The 14,274-nt window shown below is 53.9% G+C and overlaps 1 protein-coding gene across 1 annotated transcript; it reads right to left on the bottom strand.

The window, feature by feature from the left end:
- Nucleotides 1–202: 202 nt before the first annotated feature.
- DEXI (Dexi homolog) lies at nt 203–14,274 on the bottom strand. The gene is made up of 2 exons (XM_027117419.1): nt 13,337–14,274; nt 203–1,677 (listed from the first exon to the last, which is right to left on the bottom strand). Exon 1 carries the CDS (start codon nt 13,768–13,770, stop codon nt 13,483–13,485), a length of 288 nt encoding a protein of 95 aa, XP_026973220.1. The 5' UTR covers nt 13,771–14,274; the 3' UTR covers nt 203–1,677; nt 13,337–13,482.

The following is a 14,274-nucleotide window of genomic DNA, read 5'->3' as shown; positions in this document are numbered from 1 at the left end:
TGGTGTGGAGCAGTGTCTGCCCAGAGGGGCACCTTTGTCATTAACACAAATTCATCTTATGAGGTGGGTAAATGACTGTCCCCACTTCACAGATGTGACTTGCCTAAGGTCACACTCCTGTAAAAGAGGGAGTCAAGATACAAACTCCACTTCTGACTTCTCTGGAGGGTCACTCTGCAGGCATAGGCACCGGAATTGCAGGCAAATGCTGGAATTGCTCCCCATTTGCTGGGTGGGAGAAGGGAGGCCCAGAGGAATCAAGGCAGCTGACGTCTGGAGACACACTGTCCATTGACGGCATGGTTCCACGTTCAGTGGACATCAAGGCCATGCACCTTTTAAACCCTTGCCTTTCCCCTCAGGCCTCTCTCCCAAAGAAATGTCTCCCTTCTCCTGCTCCCCTTTGTCTTGAATGTCTTCCAGTTCACATTCCTTAGCAACCCTTCTTAGAATCACATGAGGACAGGTGGTATGTAACTGCCTTCTCTTGAGTTCTGCTGGACCTTTCCTCTCCCACACTTTGGTCTCCTCACCTGTAGAATGGAGCTGACCACCCATTCCTTGTTCAACACAGTATATACGTGAAGGTACTTTGAAAAGCATCAGCTGTTCTGCAAACGGGGAGAATTACTGCACGTGGACCCAACTTCAGTCGTTCGTTTGCTCCTTCCCTCACCCGCCCACTCCCCTCATCTTTAGGGGAGATCTACCATGTGCCCAGCACAGGGGATCCCCACCTCCGACTGCTCTGGGATTCAGGCCTGATTTTCAGCTTGGCCACCAGGACTTTCCCTCCACAACCAAGGTGGGCCCTTGCTTGTCAGGCTCGTGGAAGCCGGGAGGGGGCCGGGTTGGGACTCCGACACCAACGCAGCTTGGACAGACTCTCCAAACCCCACTGGATCTCCAACTGGGGAGGCCCTGACCCTTCTGCCCTTTCTCAACCATGACGTTCTCCATGAGGACTCCTTTCCGGAATCTCAAAGGAAAAGAACAAAGCAAACACCCCCCACCCCCGCAGGGCCCCAGGGGTTGGAGTTGCATACATTTTTTTAATTGAAAGAAGTTAGCCTCCTAAGTATTGCTTTTACAGGTTTATCGAAGTCAAGTATTCATACCACTCACATTTTCGAAAAATATTTCTGGCTGGAGGAGCACTGTCCCCGGTGCAATGTATCAGTTCTGGCAACTTGATGGAGAGCAAACAATTTGAAATGAATGAGTCAAAACCCCACCCTCGGTCCCCCAGGTGTTCTTCTTTTCCTCTGAGTCACTCTCTGAAACAATGGCTGCATCTAAGCCCGGCCTCGGGCCAAACCCCGTTGGGCTTAGAGCTCCACTGGCACCAAACAGAGCTGGGAGTCGCTTTTGTGTGTGAAATGTCCGCTCTGAAGATTAAGTGGGAGAAGCAGATGCAGCCGGGGGTGAAGAGCAGGGAGGCAGACTCTGGCTGGGTTCCTGTAAACATCCATTGCAACGGCGAAAGCTCGGAAGCCAAGGCAAGGCCGTTTGCGCGACGCTGCAGGCGGGCAAGGTCTCCGGGCGCCCCTGCCTTACCCTTTGGGCAGGGGCGCGTGCCTTCCGGACCTCGGCACCCAGTCTCAATCTCTGTGTCCCACCATCCTGGGTCTGGACGGGCACCTCTCTGTTGGCACAGGGCTTTCGAGGGGAGCAGGCCTAACAAGAGGGACAGAGGGGCGTTACCAGCACAGAAGCACCGCCCCACCACCCAACTGGAGGCTCGAATTTGGGGAACCACCAGAAACTTCAGGCTGGGGGTGAGGTCCTATAATTTTTTATTAAAAAATTTTTATGAGTGTGTCCGATTTCTAAGGACCCTAGGCTGGAGAAGCGGTGCAGTTTCACCTGGGAGAGGAAGGACTGTCACTATCTTGGGAGATAATCCCCAGGAGGGGGATCCTGGGACCTGACAAAGGAGGGCAGCCTGCTCCAGGGTCACCCGGGGTCTGCTGGCTTACTTGAGCTCTAGGGCAGCTGAGTCAGCTCTGGCGAGTGGGCAGGGCTTGGCGGCAGCTCCCACCTTGCCCGGAAGATGCTTCGCAGCCTACAGGAAGGCTGTGGCCACAGCCAAGCTACTCAGCAGCCCCACTTGGCTCGTTCTCCCAGGACGCGGCATCATCCCCAGCGCCTGGCTCCCCGCACGTCCTCACTTACTGTCCCTTTCTGTCTCTAGGTCCAGCCGGGTGCTAATATGTTTGCAGCATCTCGTATTCCCACGCCCACCCTCCCTACAGCCTCCACAAGTCCCGCCCCAGTTCTAAGCCTCACCTCTGCCAGCTCAGCTTACTTCTGCAAATGTCATCGAGCATCAGATAAAACGTATACATTAAACACAGCGTGTATTACTGTTCATCAGGCGCTGCTGCTATTGGGGGCAGGACAATCCTCTGAAGAGGTGGGGGCGGGGGAGGACCCGTTCGGGGCACTGCAGGAGGCTTAGCAGCATCCCTGGTCGCTGACTGCTAAGTGCCAGTAGCATTCCCAGTCCCTGTGACAACTAAAAATGCCCCCTCACCCCATTTCCAGGGGCCACCCAATGGGGCAGAACTGCTTCCACTGAGAACCATGAATCTCCCCATTTTATAGGCTAAGAAACAGAGGTTCAGAGAAGCCAAAGCTGCATAACTGTGACAAGCAGGGCTGGCGGTGGACTAGTGACAGCGATGCAGACAATCACAGTCAGGGCAGCTGCCACTTCCTGAGCTTTTACTGTGTGCCACGAGCCCTAGGCAGAGCACGGGTGCCTCACCCCGTTTCCTCCACTCACCCTCCCGAGGCCGACTGACCTGGCAGCTTCCACCTGCAGGGACACCCCTCCTTGCCTGAGGTCTCTCCACCTCTAGAGCCTGCTTGGGCCCCAGGCTGCAAGGGCAGGCAGAGCTTCCCACAGCTGCCTTCCAACCAGTAACGGCCAGAAAGCTGGTGGATCAATACCCCAGCTCTCTCACCCAGCAGCTGGGATGACTCTGAGGCATATTCTCCATCTACACTGGTTCCCAGAGCTCCTGAGCAGGACTGAGCCCAGGGCTGAGGTGGTAACCTGCTAGACGACACATCCCTTCCCTGTCTCACTGCCCCCCTCCCCACCAGTAGTTCCTGGGATCACCTCCCAAGTAAACAATTTTCACTTGAACCCTCGTCCCAGGGTCTGCTCCCCGGAGAGCATGCCTGAGATGGAGCATTACAAAGGCCATTTCGTTCAACCCTCCCAACACCCCAGGAGTTAGGTACTATAATGATTCCATTTTACAGATGAAGACACTAAGGTTCAGAGAGGGTAAGAAACTTGTCTAAGGATGCTCAGCTCTCCAGGGCTTTGTCCTGCTGGAGATCTTAAACACTACATAATCTCATACCTCCTGTGTGCCATGTCCTGAGCTGAGCACTGGGGACCCTAAGATGAGTGCAGCCTCTGCCTTTGACACACAATCTAGTGAGCAATTTTAGCCCAAGTTAACACACTGACGCTGGAAAGAAGCACAGGAGACGGATGGAGCCCAGAGTCTGGGGAAGGCTGTGCACGAAGGACATGCCAGGTAGAGGGAGGGCTGGTGATCAGGTCCTGGAACCTCCTGTAGTTTGGTTTGGGGTGGAGAGTAAGGGGTTGAAGGCTGGCCATGGGGGAGACATGGCTGGAGAGGTGAGCAGGGGCCAAATCGGCCAAGTTTCTTGCGTCCTCTGCCAGATTCATCCCTAGTGTCAGCCAGGAACGTGCCCTTCCACTGCTCAGAGATCTTCCTCGGCTCCCACTGATGACACACGCAAGTCCTCTCATCCTCGGGCCCCATCCGGTCTCCCCACTGGACCTGGTAGGCGGGAGGGGAAGCCGGGGCTAAACCAGAGCATCAGAGAGCTCGGCCCTCCAGAAAGTTGTTCGTGGGTTCCCCTCCTGTCCTGCCAGGAGCCCACCTTTGGCTGACCTCCCTCCTCCAAGGAGACTCTGGGCTTCCCTGTTGGGGTCAGCAGTGGTGCTGCCGAGAGCACTGGCATCCAGGAAACTGGAGCAGAACTGTTTATTCCGATACAGCATTACCAGGGCTCACTGCGCACTCCCCAAGGCATGGGATGGTACTTGAGCTCATCTCAGACTTGGGCGAAAGGGCTGTTAGAGAACATGGGACCACCCCTTGGAACAGGGACTCACTCCCCTCCCAACGCTCGTGATAGCAAACAGCATTGAGTCCCAGGCAAGCGTCAGTCTGGCTGGCGTGACTCTGTCACACGTGCTAACCTCCGATGGGAACAGGTGCAGAGCCTTGCAGGTGCCGGCTCCAGCTGGAATTCACTAACGCCCTCTCGTTCTCATTGTTTATCTGTAGGGTCACCTCTATTTATGGCGAATGATGCCAGTTTTCCATTTTTGATAGTAATACTATAAAGTTCCTCTTTTTCCACATCATTAATTTCACTTTAAAAAAAGCCTCCGGTTTAAAGACAATAACTGCATAAGTAACTGTTCAGGCAACGAGCAGATAGAGCAGAAATTGTTGATGGTGTCATATGAGGTTTAGGAGACCCTGATCTGAGCTGGTCACTCCACAGAGAATGAAGGGGCCCAGAGAGGGCGGTGACCTGCCCTAAGCCACACAGCACACTGAGGACAGAGATGTGGCCCCAGGCCTCTGTATCTGTGGCTGGAGGATGTCCTGGGTCCTCTCCTCTGTGCTACACACCATGGCTGTTAAAGGTCAATCCCTTTTCTCCTTTGATTACAGGTCTGGTCTCATAGCAAACCAGCTGACATTTATCAAGTACCTGTGCTTACCTTGTACTATCTGCTTTAACTCATGGCTTAGCTCGTTTATTCCTCAAAACAACCCTAGGAGGCGGGGCCAAGGAGGACCATCATCCCTGAATTTCAGATGGGGCTCAGAGAGGTTACGCTTGTGACTGAGCAACGTCACACAGCTCAAAAACTCATGGCAGAGCCAGGGTTTGAACCTCTGTGGTCTGACGCCACGTCTATCTCAGTTCCTCTCAGCATCTAGTTCATCTCTTTCCTTGGGCATCAGAAGCCCCGGGCTGAGAAGCATCCTGAGGCTGCAGCTTAAGAGTCCAGGCACTGGGTTCTCCAACCTCCTAACATCCTTAGAGCATGACTCACCAGCTATTGGCTTTGGCTGTTTTTCTTTCTTTCTGAAACTGTAACCTTTCATTCCAGGCCACTCCCCAGAGCTGGACAGAAGGAGTGGCTGGCTGACTGGTTTGTCATCAGAATGACAGCTGGGCACTTGATCCATTTTAAGAAGCAATGTCTCAGCTGGATACCCCTGTGGAGAAGCTGCCTAGTTTGGTTTGGCTTAAGGGAGAAAATGACCTTGTGTCTTAAAGGTGCTGGTGGGATGATGCTCTGGACCTGCTGGAAGAGGATTCTTTTTGCAGTTGGGCCGTCCCACTGTCCTGCTCCCATGGGGTAGCCAGGGCAAGGTCTGGAATTGGCCCATCTCGAGTCATTCTGGCTCTGCCCCTTCCTAGCTGTGTGACCTCAGGCAAGTCACCTAGTCTCCCTGGAGCTGTGCCCCCACCTGAAACAATGCCTACCTCATCTGGCTGTTTGTTACGAGGATTATATGAAATTGTGTTGGTGGAATGCCTGCAATACCCAGTACACACGGCCCCTCCCCTCCATGTCCCCACCTAGAAAACACACAGGGCAGGGGCGGGGGGTCTCCTCAGTGCAGGGGGCCTTCTGAAAGGGGCAGCCCTTTCCTCCTCCAAAGACCTTGCCAGCTGGACGCCCATGGCTATTCCTCTTTCTCAACGTACCAACCAGCCAATTAAAGTGGCTAAAGGCAGATGTCACCCAGATATGACTTGCCCACTGTCTCCATTGCCGTCTCAGCGCCGGGCCACGCAACAGGAAGGCCTCTGCCTTGTCCGGTTGACGAGCGCGTGGCCTGAAGGGGTGGGAAAGGAGATCCTGCCTGTCTGCCTGGGTCCAGGTTCCTGATGGAAGCCAGTGTCCGGGCCAGTTTCTCCAGAGTTTCTGGATTATATGTCAGCTGTTGGTGTTCCTCAGCCGTGGGTTCTGTGAAGATTCTTGGTCCAGTACGTGTCTCCAGCTGGCCTGCACCCCAGACTCAGTGAGGCCTTCTGAAGGGCAGCATCTGCCCAACACCTTCCTGAGTCCTGTCACAGCCAAGAACCACCTGGACTCCTATTTATTTAGTATTTTAAGTCAAGGCACTTTTTTCCTCAAACTCCAAAATTTTCAAAGGAATCTTTATGTCACTATCATGAATAAAAAAGTATCATTTATCATAAACAGAAAGCAACACTAAAACAAATGATGAAAATGAAACCATTAACTCTAGCCAGATACCCCTGGCCTGCAAAAAGGGAGCCTGGGCCTGGTTTCTCTGCTCAGAAGGGAAAGGTAGCAAGTGCCCAAGAGGGGGCAGGACACCGACAGGTGGGTCACACTAGGCTTTGGTGTATTCACTGCCTCCCGGGGATGCCTGTGACCTGAGGACACCTGAGGACCTCACTGAGGGAAGCACTGGGAATGTGGCCAGGAGGCCCCGCTCGTCCACCTCACAGCCTGGTATCTAGGGCAAGTCCCTGAACCTCCCCTAGCCTCAGTTTTCGGCCCTGTCTAATGGAGCTAATGAGTGCTGTGCTGCCTGCTTCATGGGGTGACGCTCAGGGGAAGCTAAGCCCCCTGTCAGGAAGGATTCCCAGGAATGGAGCCTGCCCCTTTGGGGGTGACTGAAACTGGAACCTGCTCCCAGCCACCCCCAGGCTTGGGGCCTGACAACTATGAAGGCACCAGCATCACCTGGGCTCCCAGGCACCAGTTATCACGGCCCTCGGGCTACTTCGAAGGCTGCCCACACAGACACACCCTCCTTGGTAACTGGCCCTCACACAGAGGAAGGGGGCCTGAGAAAGGGGAAGGCTTCCCGGGCCAAGCCTCCTCTGGGTGTGACACGCCACCAACACTGATGGCATCATTAAGAACCAACTACACGACCATCAGCATCTCATCTAATGTGCATGAGCCCTTCAGCAGGTACTAACTACTATCCTCCCCATTTTACAGAGAAGGAAACTGAGGCTTGGGGAGGTGAAGTCACTCGTCCAAGGTGTTGGTGGAGCTGGGATTTAAACCCAAGTCTGTCTGACTTCAAAGCCTCGAAGCACCAGTCTTAGGGGGTACATGGAGATGGCCTGAGATAACACTGAGACACACCCAGTGAGCTAGTGATTGGCTTTTCTTCGGTTCTCAGCCAATCTTTATGATTACTTGGACAAGAAAGTTTCACTTTGGTGCCGGAGTTTATCATGTGACAGTTGCTAACCTGACTTTTTAACGAAGAACCAGGGGCCCTGTGCCTTTAGCTGGCTTCAGTAATTGGCCAGAAGTTAATGACTTTGGCACTTAGTATTTTTATCCATGCCAAGTGATGCTGGTTGTCTCTTTTCAGTGACATAAACATTCTTTTAAAAATAAATTCACACACAAAAAGTAGATTTTTAAAAAAGGAAGCACTAAAACGAGTGTACTTAAACTATAAAGGGAAGAACAGTAACTTTGCAGTGGAGAGAGCTGGCAGACAAGACCTTAGCTAAGTGGTCAGCATTAACATCACCAGTAATGAGTGATGACAGACATCACGTGTCCCCCAATACGATGCACTCAGGACACACACTCATTTCTCTGTGGTATTCCTGCCAAAAATGCACCATCTGAATCTAATCTCAAGAGTAAACATCAGACAAACCCAAACTGAGAGAAAATCTACAAAATACCAGACTTGCACTCTTGGACTTCCCTGGCAGTCCAGTGATTAAGACTCTGTGCTTCCACCGCAGAGGGCACAGGTTCGATCCCTGGTCGGGGAACTAAGATCCCACATGCCGCGCAGCACACCCAAAAAATAAACAAAAAAAATAAAAAAACACCAGACTTGTACTCTTCAAAAATGTCAGTCATGAAAGATACACAGACTGAGGGACTGTTCAGACTGAAGACGGCACAAGCGATGTGACAAGTGATACAAAGCGTGATCTGGGGTTGGATCCTGTACCTCAACTGCCCCCCGCCCCCACCCATCCCTTTTTATTGTGAAAGGCCACTATTGGGACAATTGATGCAATCTGAATGGTCATAGCTTAGATTGGTCATACGATTGTATCAATGTTACATTTGCCGATTTTGACAGTTGTATTGTGATTATGTAAGTGAATGTCCTTGTTCTAAGGAAATACACACTGAAATATTTAGGAGAAAAGGAACATGTCTGCAATCCATTTTCAAAAATGGTTCAGAAAAATATATACACATGTACACACAGAGTGAGCATTTTGCATACATGAGCGAACGTGGCAAATGTGAATTGATGCAATTGGTGCATTTTTTGTGAAGTGTATAAGGGAATTCTTTGCAACTTTTGTGTAATTATGAAATTATCTCAAAATAAAGTTTAAAAAAAACCTCAGAAAAAGGAGTGAGAGTACATATGAGGCAGGCCTGGTAGAGCCAGGTGAGTGGTGTTCCAAGGACGGAGGTTGGGAGTCCCCCTCTGGAGGCCCCCTGCACCCTCCGTCAGCACTCGGTCAGAATGCTCCGCTGTCTTACTCACTTTGTACCCCTGGACCCTCACTGTCCCTTTCTGAGACTCAGTTCCTTTATTTGAGAGATGGGGATGAGGATTCCTGTCCCTTTTATTGTGATCTTGGTTTCCCAAAAGCAAACTATGCTTTCAGGAGTCCCGGGGTGGGGAGGGGGCAGACAAAGCAGATAAACCAGGAATACAAACGGTCAGGTTGATAGGAGCCCTTAATTTCTTCGTTCAATAAAACAGATGCAAGGGCTGTGAGGGTTTGCCTTGGATGAAGTCTCCAGTTCTCATAACTCAGGCACAAGGGAGCAGGAGCCCTGGCATCTCAGTTGTCTTGAGACACAGATTGGGGTCTCCTCCTGTCCAAAGGGGCAGCCAGCACACTTCCAAGGCAGCCTCACGTCAGGACAGAGGTGGAGAGCCGGCCGGGACAGGGGGTGCACATGCCTCCCCTCGTTACCACCCTGTCTCTCCCCTGGACGACAGCCACAGCCTCCCACCTGGCTCCCCTGACCCCACCCCTCCGGAGCTCCACTGTCCCCAAGGGAGGTTTGGGTTTCTGAGCAGGGAAGCCATATGCCGAACCTGGGTGTTCGGCTGATGGCACAGGCCACAGATTGGCACCAAGGGACCAGGGCAGGCAGATCAGGAAGGAGCAGCTGTAGCGCCCAGTCGGGACACTGACACCAGGGAAACCCTGTAATAAGTAGACTAGTCTGGTTACCCTTAGCTCCAAATCTGGCCTCCACCAGGCGACGCTGACTGTGGCAACGCTTTCCAGTCTCTCCATTTCCAGCACAGAGAGGTTCCTCTCCCAAAGCCCTCCCTCTGTGGCAAGAGAGGGCTGGCAGGCACCAGCTGCTTTCATCAGGACAAATCAATCCAGCTGAGCTGCCTCCACACTGGAACCACTGGGAAGTGAGGACTCTCCCCAGCTCCTGGGCCAGTGGTCCTTTCCCCGGAGAAGGTGGGAGCTCCTGATCCCCACTCCCTGCTCCTGGGCAACGATGAACACTCTAGGAAGACCACAGAGCCGCAGCTTTCCTGGGTTCCAGGCCTGGTGGCCTTTAGAGACCACAGGGCAGTGGGAAAGGTCTCTTGAGCGTCCCAGGCCAGCAAGGCAGAGTGGGAAGCCTGTCCTGGTCGACCGGGACCCACCCAGCACTCAGGCAGCTAGTCCTCTTTTGCTCATTGTGGCATATAAATATTCATTCATGAGTGTACGTGCAGGTTTATACATTCACAAGGGACTAAGTGTACACACCTTCCATTATGTCTGACTGTTAACAATAATAGTGGTTAATTTTAATATATTACTTACATACACAGGACGGTCTAAGAGCTTTACATCTATCTCATTCAGTCCTCAGAACGAGGTAGATTTTCATTATCCCCGCTTTATAGAAGAGGAATCTGACACATGGGGAGATACGTAGCATGCCCAGGGTCACAAGGATTGGGATTTGAACCTAGGTCATCTGAATCTAGGGACTTTGCTCCTGATCATGACCCTAATACTGCCTCCTTAAATAGGTGCTCAACAAAGGTTTGAGGAACTGAATTATGTGGAAAAAAGAGAAAAGAGAACGAGAGTGAGTGAAATGAGTGCAGCTTTCATCTTGAGATCACCCCAGTCCCCAGTGCCTGGCGTGCCCACGCCCTTAGTCAGTGTTTCCTGGATCGGCCTGTGTGTAACATCAGATAGTGCCTACGTGAGAAAGAGCGAGAAGGAGCGAGATTTGACTACCAGTGTTCCTCTGCTTATGCAAAGGGGCCGGGACAGGAGGTGCAGTCAGATCATCTTTAATCTTTCCCACAGGCTTTTCCTGCTGCTAGCCACCCCTCCCCCACCCGAATCTGGTGGCTTGGACCTGGGACTGAGCAAGGAGGGACGAGTATTTCCCACAGCCCCAGGCCTCCCCACCTGCCAGAGTCAGGCACTGTCACTTTGAGAGCTTTGCAAGATTGTCCCTGAGACACACTTCCTGGTGTTTCTGCTCAAACAGCGTTTGCTGCAAAGTATGCCAAAGCATTTGGGCTTCAGTTTTTGTTTCAGAGTATGCCAATGTTTTCATTTGGAAGGGGAAGTGTTTCTGTTGATGTGAAGAGATAAAATAAGACATTCTTCACCAAGTTACACTGACTGAAAGTCAAGAGCTTGGCTTGGGGGCAGGGATTCATCTTAGAATCCCCAGGGCCTGGCAGAAGAGCAGGGCTAACGTTTGTTGAATGACCCAATAAGTGAATATGCAAAAGGTCTAGAACCAGGTGTGGTATGATCAATACTCAGTACAGGTTCTGAACAGACCCCATAGGTTCTACCTCCAAAAGGTATTCTTGGTCTCTGTGTGTTTCTCCACCTTCACTAACTTTGCCTCATCCAAGCCTGCATCACCTCTGGCCTGAGCAACTAACCAGCTCCTAACTGGCTTCCCTATTTCCGCACTTGCCCCTACGGCTCATCTTGCCCACAACCGCCAGTTCTCTTTGCAAAATGTGGACTGGAATTGTCTCATGCCCTGCCTAAAACCTTCTGATGGCTTCCCATCACTCGTGGCCGGGCCTCCCAGGTCCTGCATGATCTGGCCTTGCCCACCTCACTGACTTCTCCTGGGGCTGCTCTCCTGTCACACTGGCCTCCTTTCAGTTGCTGGAAGAACCAACTCTCTCCCCTGCCCCTCCCCCTCCACGTACTTGGCACTGCGGGTCCCTCTGCCTGGATAGCTTTTCTCCACAACTTTTTTTTTTTTTTTTTGCGGTACACGGGCCTCTCACTGTTGTGGCCTCTCCCATTGCGGAGCACAGGCTCCGGACGTGCAGGCTCAGCGGCCATGGCTCACAGGTCCAGCTGCTCTGCGGCATGTGGGATCTTCCCGGACCGGGGCACGAACCCGTGTCCCCTGCATCGGCAGGCGGATTCTCAACCACTGTGCCACCAGGGAAGCCCTTCTCCACATCTTTACATGTGGCTCCTTCCATCAATTTAGGGCTCAGCTCAAAGGTGTCATTTCCTCAGAGAGGCCTTCTCTGAAGCCCCTGTCTGAAGCAGCCTATCTCTAGTCTTCTGCTTCACTTACCGAGGCATTTATTGAGCACCTACTAGATGCCAGGTGCTGTTCTAAGTGCCGAGGAAATAGTAATGAACACAATAGAGGATGCCATGCCTTCAGAGCTCTCAAAAAATCTCACTGCCTTGTTTGGGAACCTGCTCCTCTTCTCACAAAGTGCCAGGAGGGCTGGTGCTGAGTCTGTCTTGTTCACTGTGTTCACCCGCCAAGCACATTAGGTACTCAGTAAATATCTGTTTAATAAAAGAACAAATTGATGGATGGATGGCAGGCAGGCAGGCCAACTGGTTAGGTACGCAGAGCAGCTGACACATGCTACACCTGGCCCTTGGCCCTGGCTAAGGTCTCCCTGAGCTCAAATGAAGCTTTCTTCAAAGAAATCTCACTGTCAGCCCCTCAGGTTGACACTGCTAGTGGGTCCTGCCCGCCTTGCATCACCCTCTGACTATGGTCATCTTGGCTAAGATAGGCAAGAAGAGGGGGGTAAACGTAGCATGCTTGGGGTAAGTGACATTAGTGTCCATCTTCCAAAAGGAGCCCTTTTGACTTCCCTGGTGGTCCAGTGGTTAAGACTCCATGCTTCCACTGCAGGGGGCACGGGTTCGATCCCTGGTCAGGGAGCTAAGATCCCACATCCCACATGCTGGGCCGCCAAAAAAAGGTAAAAGGAGCCCTTGCCCACCACCTCAGTATCCCCCCGCCACTGCCACTCAGGACCTGTGTCTAGCACCGTCCAGCTGAGGGGCTGAGCCAAGGAATTCCTTCCTGTCCGATGAACCCTCACCAGGCCCTCTCTCCTCTAGTCCAGCTGCCTCTCTTCCTTCCTGTGACTTTGGCCAAATCTTCCTCCTTTCTGGATCTTCATTTCCCTCCCAGAAACACACAAGGTGGGGCTGGATACAGCTTCCTGGTGGCAGCTCAGAGGCAGGACTTTAACAGCTCAGTGCAATGATCCTGTGGTCCCTTCTTCCGCTGGCCCAAGAGCCCCTTGAGTTTGCCTTGCAAACACTGCAGGCAAAGCCACCCAAGCACCAACCCCCTCGCTGGCCTGGTCTGTGAAAGCAGCCTGCGAAACTGGCAGCCCCTGAAGATTGGAGCTGCTGGCACTCTGAAATCTGACTCCAAAACGGCAGCCCAGCCGATGCCAAAGGAAGTACAGGGTTCTGTGCTGAGGGAGGTTTCTCCTCTCACAGCATCAGCCTGGAGCCCTTGCTCTCAGTCCCCACCCAGTCCCCAAGGGGCCACAGGACAAAGGTGATCAGTGCCTGGCTTCCAACCTCTTTTAACACTGCAAGTCTTTATCCTTCCAGGACTAATGAGAATCCCCCAAAAGCCAAGGTCACCATCAAGACAGGTTAAGGATGGGGGGAGGAGTTGACAGGCCTGTCTCAAATGTATCTGGGTGCAAAGGCTTTGACAGTTGGTACTACAGCTAACCAAGAAGCGACTTAGGTCCTGCCTCCCTTCCCTTCTTCAATAGCTGTCACCTTCACTAAGGGGAAGCTTTCCTGCCCTAACTAAGGTCCTAAGAAGAGTCCAGCCATTCCTGGCATCCAAACAGACCTGGAAGAGGTGGATGGAGAAACCAGAAGCCTGGGGGAGGGGTGTGTGTCCGGCTTGGGATGCCTCCCTCTTCCTCGCCAGCGCCCCAACCCGCCCTCATCCTGCGCAGAGGGCACTTACAGGCCTCGGAGGCCGAAGAGGGCCTCGTCCTGGGAGTCCCATCCCTGGCCAGACGGTGCCCTCAAACAGCAGCGGCGGCATGGCTCGTGCTCCGGTCCGGGCCGAGGGTTGCGGGTCGTGGGGAGAGCGGGGGACAGCAGCCAGGCCTACTCCAAGTAACCATCGAAGACGTCGAGCTCCGAGTCGGCATCGTAGAGGCCCGAGCCGGGGTCGGAGAGCACGCCGAGGTCCACGAGCGCCTGGTCCATGTCCTCGGGCAGGAATACGAGGCCCACGTTAAGGACGATGTACTCCATGAGGAAGGCGTAGTATAGGATCAGCACATTGACGAAGAACAGGCCCACGTAGAACATAGAGGGCAGCAGGGGCGGCGGCACGGAAGGGACCAAGGGGCCCAGCGCGTCCAGGTGGGCCGCGACCCGGGCGCCGGGCATGCAGGGGGCGGCGAGGGCGGCGGCGGCCCGGCGATCCCAGCGAGCTCAGCCGCTGCGGCGCCCGGGCGGCCGGCGAGAGGGCAGCTCAGCCATCCAGGGGCGCCCCGGGGCTGGCCGAGGCAGCGCTGGGCCCCGGCGGTGCCCCCCCTGGGATGTGCGTCGGCCCCTGCGGAGGCGCCCCGGCCCCCGAAACGTGCCAGGAGGGTCACCCCACCCCCAGAGGTGCCCACACGGCACTGTCGATCCACCCAACGGTCAGGCGGGCCCCTGAAGTGGCCGGCAGCGGCCCGGTTCCTCCGATGCTCCCCGCTCCCGCTCAAGGGCCCTCGCAGCGCCTGCGGGGACCCCACCGCAGTTCAGCGTCAAGGGCCAGTCCCGGCAACGGTCTCTTCAGCCGCTCCCGGCCGTTCCCCGAGCCCCATGCGCACCCCCGAAGGCCCAGCACCCATTGCTGCGACCGCCGCGTCGCCCTCCTGGCAGCGTTCCGAGCACCGCCTCCGGAGC

This window comes from Aethalodelphis obliquidens, unplaced genomic scaffold (assembly GCF_003676395.1).
Source record: "Aethalodelphis obliquidens isolate GAN/ISIS:26980383/991018 unplaced genomic scaffold, ASM367639v1 scaffold18, whole genome shotgun sequence".
Classification (NCBI taxonomy): Eukaryota; Metazoa; Chordata; class Mammalia; order Artiodactyla; family Delphinidae; genus Aethalodelphis; species Aethalodelphis obliquidens.
This window is presented reverse-complemented; position numbering and strand designations above follow the sequence as displayed.

Excerpts from the sequence above, each read along its gene's own strand:
- DEXI (XM_027117419.1), bottom strand. The coding sequence starts at position 13,770 with ATGCCCGGCGCCCGGGTCGCGGCCCACCTGGACGCGCTGGGCCCCTTG.